Below are 7408 nucleotides of genomic sequence, written 5' to 3' on the forward strand. Positions count from 1 at the left end.
TGCCAGTATCTTAAGGACACAGTTTTTTCTTAGTTTAAGAAACTGATTTTCTTTTATTCTGTGAGTCACTTTTCTCATGAAAAGGTTTACTCCTTTAGTACCCCCTTTTTTTATCTGTGCCTAAGAAGCCTGTAAAACTGTCAGCCTGGGCAGGGCTGTGCCTGCTTGCAGGGCCAGGCTGCCAAACTAACCAGAAAATCTGAGGCTGAGGAAGATACAATCAGGGCTGTTCAAGTCATGTGGGATTTCGCATTGCTGCAGACACACCTCCGAAAACACAGCGAGGCAGCAAAACCAGACGAGATGAACATCTTCAGGAAGCCTGTGGGAGCACCTGGATCAATCTGTGGATGTGGAACTGGCAGGGGCTGCCTTGGGCACTTCAGCATCCATCAGTTCCTAATGGAATTGGCCGTAGGATCCTCATTGTTCTGAATTCCTGTTCTCCACGAACGGGGGCTCAGCTCTAGGGTTTAACAATGGCTGCTCAGAGCCCTTCCCTCCCAAGTGACTGTTTGTTTCCCACACTCGAGTGTTGAGTGGTGACAAGGACTGATGTGTGCCCAGCTTGGCATGGGTGCTCACTGAAGTGGCCCGTGACTGGGGATCTGACCTGGGCAGAGAAATTTTTTGGGTTTATTTTGTGGTCTGTGACTAAATAACATCATCCCTTTAGGAGCTGGGTGTGTTAGCCCTGTGTCTCAGCTCAGTGGCATCGTGCCCTTCCTTGGGATTTCCACAAGCCCTGCCTTGCCAGTCTCCTATTCCAGTGGCTGCCGCCTCCCACCCAACAGATCCACATCCCCGATGAATAAAGTCGGTGTTTATTTTCCCCTCTCTCCATGTAAGGCATTGCTCATTTGCAAGGTAATGATGATCTGGGGCGCCCCATTCTTTCCTTGATACTGCCCTGAGCACCCAGACGGGCCGGGCGGGGGCAGAGGGTGCTGCTGTGCCGGGAGCCTGCCAGCACAGACCCAGCCTACCCCGGGGTGAAGCCACCACCTCCGAGGCCAGGAAGCTGCGGGGTGTGTGTGCTCCGTGTGTGCTCAGAGCCAGCTGTTCCTCCCAGAGCTCGGGACTGGGAGAGCTCAGTGGGTTCAAAAGGCACAGGAACCCCTGATTGGGATTAACTCGGTGGGATAAAAGAAATGGAGTTCTCCAGGCTGGCTGGCGAAGAGGAGAGCATGACTGGATCCCTGTGCTCCACCATCCTCTGAGTTCCTGCAGGGTAAGTGCTGTTGGCTTTCCAGTCTGGGGAATCTGCAGCTAAACAGGGAGGGGGGAATCCTTTAAGACCCTTCGAGAGTATAGGGAAGTCACAGCGTCGATGGAGGTGCTGTTGCAGCTGGCTAGACTGGACAGGCAGGATTCCTACTCTGCTCTGGGGAAGCACCTGCTGGGTTAAACCTTGCTAGTTGGGCTGAAGGCTGTGTGCCACTTCTGGAGGATGTGTGCCGCTCTGTGCTCTGCTGCTGGGCTTCAGAGGGAAGAAAAGGTGCTGGAGGTCGGCAGCGCTGCTGGAATCCCGTGGTTGGAGTCTGGAGGCTGAGTGGGAGCCATCTGTTTTTGGGATGAATGAGTTGAGTTAGGAGGTGTGGGGTGTTGTGTTTTTTTGGTTTTTTTTTTTCAATAGGAAAATTTTCAGTTGTGTTGTGGGGAGGGGGACTGGAGTTTTGCTTGTGTTGAGCTGTGGGTGAGGAGGCTTGAGAGTGTGGTCGCTGAAACTGTCCTCTGTAAACCTGAGGTTATGCACAACGACAGAATGTGTGGCAAGAAAACCACTGTGGTAGGCAGGTGGTTCTCAAATAGGCACGTATCACCTTAATACGTTCTGTAATTTGGAATCTGGCTTCCCATAAGGGCAGATCCGAGCTCTCCACTGGTGTCCTGCTGTGGCTCAGCCCTGCCGAAAATCTGTCCAGCAGGTTTTTGCCTTAGAAGAGCATTTCTCTGCCCAAGTGAGTGAGTGTCCGGCGATCAGGGAAGGGCAGGAGGAAAGAAACGCCCTGACAGCCTGGAGAAAAGCCCCACAGTGTGGGTGGGTGATCACTTAAATGGAGGTTTTAAAGCCGTATTTTCTCAGATGCCACTCCAGCACGTGAGCAGCCATCAGAACTGCAGCTGGGAGCGTGCATCCAAGCTTGGGGACTTTTGGGTCTGGCATTTAGAAATAGAGTTGGTCCTTTCTAAATGAAATGCCTCCAGAGGTGTTTGACCATGAAATCTCTCCTTCCCGCTGCAGAGATGAGTGAAGTGGGTGAGATCTCATGCCTGCTCTGTGTTAGAAATTGTCTTAAAAATCACTAATTGCACCCCACGGTCTAGGGCAGATTCAGTGTTGTGGCTAACTGTAACAGGGGCTTCATTTTTCATAATTAAAAAGAAAAAAAACAATTACTTCTGCTTCTTGGGCCTTTTTTGCAGCACAACTCCCCCAGGTACCCGAGAGGAGGTCGCTGCAGCCGTCGCTGCGCAGTCGCTGATTGAAATCAGCTCAAAATGTTCCCCCTGGTTTCTTGCAAAAACCAGGCTTTGAGTAGCTTCACAGACTTTCTGCTCATCACCCTGCACTGAAAACTGTGTGGTTTTATCTGGGGAGATGAATCAGAGGTCGGGCAGAATCAGCAGCAGCTCCGAGTTTTGCAGTGCAGTTGATCTTGTTTTCGTGAAACCCGGCTTGAGGAACTTGTACTTTTCGTAGGAGTCACAAAAAACTCCCACATCCTGGAGCTAACAAACCGTCTGCCCTTTACAGTGCCCGTGCTGGAGTGTCACAGGGGGGGAGTTATCCCTCCTGGGCCGTGGGTGTTTGTCGCACGTACGAAACGGCTGTGGCCCCCCTCGCCTTCAAAGCCACCCGGGCTTGCGGAGCCGGCACGTTGTGAAACCTCGTCTGCTGAGCCTCCTTGCCCCGGGGGAACAGCCCCAGGACTGGGAGATCGATAACTTTATTGGCAGGAAATTCAGGTGTGGGTTTCGGAAGGTCTGGTTGAGACTTTGCCTTGCAAACCTGCTCGGTCCTACCCGAGCGGCTTCAGGCGGGCACTGAGCTTTGCTTGCAAATGCGTAGTTTTGGGAGGCCCAACTGGTTGTCCAAAGTGGCTTTTCTCAGTGAGTGTTGATCCTGCAACAGGCAGTTTCACTGGTCAGAAATCCAGGAGCAACCACCCACCTGCACGACTGAGTGGGTCAGATGAATTTCTCTGTATTCGTTTCCACTCAGGAAGCCTCTCCCTTCTCCAGTCTCAAAAATTCAGGGATGGGAAATCCCCCCGCTGCCCCCTGTGTGCCTGCCTCAGCATGCTGAAAGCTCCCACCGCGATTCCGACATCACACCAGTTCCCGACTGTCGTTCCTCGTTAGAACTTTGTCTGCTGAACCCCAGAGCCTGCTCGGCTCTGCCCTGAGCACGGCAGCTCCTGCAGCCTGTGATCCCATCACTCTAATGAGCTGAGCCAGTCCAACGAGGAGCTCCAGGCTCTGTCTAACACGACGGCCCTGTTGCAGGTAATCCGTGTAATTAATGTATGCTCAGACAGAAAACCTGTCTTGTCTAATTAAAACGTCGTTGGAGAGGGAGCAGCCTTGTCTTCCCAGCTCTGATCTAAGCCAGTCTGTCCAGCCTGGTTAGTCCCTAAAAACTCGCTGTCTCACTTTCTACCTTGAACTAATTGCTCTCCAGGGTTCAAGCTTCAGTCAGGGCAGTTTCCGAAGGCATGGGAAGTTCTCAGATAACAGGGTGCTCTTGGATAAAAGGGTGCTGCGAGTGGGCAGAGACCTGCCAGTTATTGGGGTAAAAGATGTTCCAAAGAAAATGCAGCGTGACATGGAGGTCAGGGCAGTGGGGACGACGGGCATGGACTGCCCTGCTTGCCATGGAGCTGCTGAAGCTTCTGAGATTCACATGAGGCAGGGTGGCTCCTCACCGGAGCTCGCCTGGCCTTTGTCATCCAGATGGTGACATTTGAGAGAGTGAGCTGTGCTGGTGGAACCTGTCCTGCCCAGCTCTGCGTGGGGACCCTGCTGGCCCCCTCTGCATCAGCTTCCGTGGCTTCTTGGAGCCGGGCTTCACTCCTGGGCTGGGAACTGCCACTGCCTCCGCCTCCTTTCGGCGTCTCCCGGGTGTGGGTCACAGCCCAGCCCTTTTTGGAGCGTGGGGTGCACAGAGCTGAGCTGTGCAGAGCTGGGAGCCGCGGCCACCGTCGACGCTGGGGCAGGTGAAGCCGTGTCAGCTTTTGCTTTGGGTTTGCAGAGTGCTGACGGCAGAGCAGGGATGGGGATGGTGGGACTGGGGTCACCAAGAGCCTCCTGGGAGTGATCCTGACAGGCTGGGGAGCATCTGCACTTTGTGTCGGGCTCCCCGGCACCTTCGTGCCTCTGCACCGCTTGCTCTGGCCCTGCCACTGCTGCGGTTTGCAGGGAAGGACTTCCCTTGAGGAAGGGAAGGGACAAGGGGTGGGATTGGAGCAAAGCATGGCTTTAGGCGGAGGGAAGTGGTGGAAAGGTTGGGCGTTGTCTGCTCCCATGTCACAGCAGAGAGCAGCTGACCCGAGGCTGTGGTGGCAGAGGATAGGTGGGGTCTGTGTGAGACCTGCTGCAGTCAGAGGGTGTCCTGGGGTGTGAGAAGGAAGAGGAGGAAGAGGTGGCTGTGAGGTTGAAGCTCTCTCCATGTCTGGGAAGCTGAATCATCTGCCTGTCCTGTCTGGCCTCCCCTAGGCTTGGGAGTGGTGTCACCTCCATCCCACAGCCCAGGCGGTGTCCTGGTGTTCCCAGAAAGCACCCTGTCACTTTTTGGGTGTCTTCAGAGGTTTTCTGGGGCCCCTGGCAATCTTCTTTTCAGTATCTCAGTGGCAACTTGGGAGCTTGAATCTCATTGGGTTTGCTGGGTTGGTTTTTTTCAAAAGGAACCAAAAGTTTTCCTGGGAGGTGGCAGAGCACCTGCTGCTGGGTGTCCACACTAGGTGGGGCACTGGAGGCTCCACGGTGACCCTTGGGAAAGGCAACCACTGGCCAGAAAATGGGACACCCAGTGCATGTCCCCCTCCAGAGCGGCCTCTCAAGTCCTGGAGCACCATTTCGTGCTGTGGTGAGCCCGGCAGTGCCCGGCTGCACCCCAGCTCATGTTCTCTCTCCCCACAGCTCAGCCCCACGGTGGTGTTGGAAGGGGATCCCCCATGGCTGCTGCCAGGGGTGAGGGGCCGGTGGGGACCCCACTCCTGCTGACTGGCGCTGCCCTGGCCCTGCTCGGTGGCCTGGTCTACCTGGGTGCCCTGTGTGCTGCCTGCAGACGGTACGTGCTGCCTGCAGCCCCTCTGCTTTCCCTCCTGGCACTGGGATGGGGATTGGGGCCCCTCGGTGGCATTTGGTGGCCACACGTCGAGACCCCATGTGTGCCCTTCCTGAGCTGGGACCACTGCCATTGCTGCTCGCCCAGAAGCCCAGTGCCCTGTACCCCAGTGCCCAGGGACACCCCCTGCAGCCAAAAACCTCACAGGAGCAACCCAGAGAGGGCTGAGCTGTGAGCAGGATGGGTGATGCTGAGGGTGGTGCCAGTGGTGCCCAGCACAGCTCAGTGGAGTGCAGGCTGCAACTGAGACCTTCCCAGCCAGCACAGACCCTGCTGCAGGGCGGGGGAAGGAGCAGGGAGATGTGAGTTTGGGGGATGGCAGGCTGGGGTCCTGAGGCACCTGCTCCTTACCCCTGGCTTGTCCACCCACCTCAAGCTCAGCTCCACTTCTCCCCACAGCAAGGGCAGGAAGAAGGTCGCTCCGGATGGGGTGAAACTGGTGGATGAGGTAAGCACATGTTGGGGGACAGGATCAACCCCAAGAGGGGGGCTCTGGGACCCCCAGCTCCCAGACACGAAGCTGAGAGTTTGTGTTCCCCCACTGCAGTCCCTGCTCCGGCAGACACAGCTGCGATCGCTCAGCAAGTCGGACACGAAGCTGCACGAGCTGTACCGGCTGAAGGCCAGAGACAGCGGTGAGTGGTGGTGGGGCCGGGGAAGCCGACGGGGCTGGTGGCCCTTGGCAAGTGCCTGCAGTGCCCACACTGCCCGGGGAGCACACCACGATGTGTGCAGCCGTGCTGCGGTGCCGGCGTGGTGCTGGCACAGCGGTTGGTGGTGCTGCCTCCCCCATGTCCCCTCGTCTCCTCTCCTCTCCTGCAGCCCAGCGCCCGGCCAGCCTGGACCTCCCCTGTCCTGCAGCCCCCGGAGCTGAGTCCCTGCCCAGCTCTGGCCTCCTGCACCGCGAGCTGCCCCGGATCCCTGTCCCCGAGCCCCCCGCCACATCCCCGGCCCCCGACCAGACCTACTCCAACCTGCTCTTCACCCCACTGCGGAAACCAGCAGCAGACACCGTCTATGAGTCCCTGGCAGTGGGGGGGGATGACACCCCCGTGTCCCTCACACCCACTGGCACCCAGCTGTCCCCCCTGCGGGTGGGGCACGGGGCGGCCGATTACGCCTGTGTCCATAAGGTGAAGAAGGTGGTGGCTGTGGAGGTGCAGGATGGGGCCATGGCAGGACCCTCTGGAGCACAGCAATGCTGGGATGGCACAGGCAATGCCCCCCGGGCCAAGGTACAACTTTGGGGGGCATCAGGGATGGGGTGCAGAGCAGGTCATGTAATTCCCTGCCTCCCTGAGTTTGGAGCAGGATATAAGTTAGGCTACTGCATTTTTGGGGGGTTAGAATGAAACCAAAACCTCAGGGGGCAGGTGATGCCCACAATGCTGCTCCCTGTGCCCCACAGAAAGCTCCCTGGGCTGCACAGAAAGTGGGATCCCCAACAGTTAATCCACTGCCAGGATCCTCTTGGAGGGCTGTGATAATCTGGGGGGGAAAGGGAGGGGTCACAGGCACGGGAATACCCTACAGTGGGCAGGAATCGCCCCCAAACCCCCACCCAAAAAAGTTCCTTTTGCAGCTGGAAGAGATGTACTCGACAGTGTGCAAAGCCACCAAGAAGAAATCCCAGGTCCCTGCATCGACCCTGAGGGCCTCAAGGGAGGCGGGTTCTGGCTGGCCACCCCCCCACCAGCAGGAGGGTGCCCCAGCAGGGTGCTGGACCCCGTCAGCCCAAGGCTCCTCTGACCCCTGCTATGAATCCATCAATGACAGAGCCTGGACTGCTCAGGGCCGTGGCCCCGACCCCGACTACGAGGCTGTGGACATGAACTGGAAGAAGCCAGCGAAACGGGACAGGCTGGGGAAGACCAGTGTCCCTGAGAACCTGTACGAGAGCGTTGGGGACATTTGGGCAGGGGAGCCCCGGAGAGCCTCCACCCGGACGACAGCCAACGGGCTGGAGGTTTACATCACCAACCTATAGCCCCCTTGGAATTGGGGTCAGTGCCACAGGGGGGTCCCACCCCGGCTGGACGCTGTCAGTGCCCAGGGACA

General features: G+C 57.3%; 1 protein-coding gene across 1 annotated transcript; it reads left to right on the forward strand.

The window, feature by feature from the left end:
• Positions 1-5177: 5177 nt before the first annotated feature.
• Positions 5178-7408, forward strand: LIME1 (Lck interacting transmembrane adaptor 1). Its single transcript, XM_027901805.1, has 5 exons — positions 5178-5293; positions 5750-5798; positions 5898-5985; positions 6173-6585; positions 6933-7408. The coding sequence occupies exons 1-5, from the start codon at positions 5178-5180 to the stop codon at positions 7335-7337; spliced, it is 1071 nt and encodes a 356-aa protein (XP_027757606.1). The 3' UTR covers positions 7338-7408.

Source organism: Empidonax traillii, unplaced genomic scaffold (genome assembly GCF_003031625.1).
Source record: "Empidonax traillii isolate 1590-97213 ecotype Southwest subspecies unplaced genomic scaffold, ASM303162v1 scaffold816:size509043, whole genome shotgun sequence".
NCBI classification, from domain to species: Eukaryota; Metazoa; Chordata; class Aves; order Passeriformes; family Tyrannidae; genus Empidonax; species Empidonax traillii.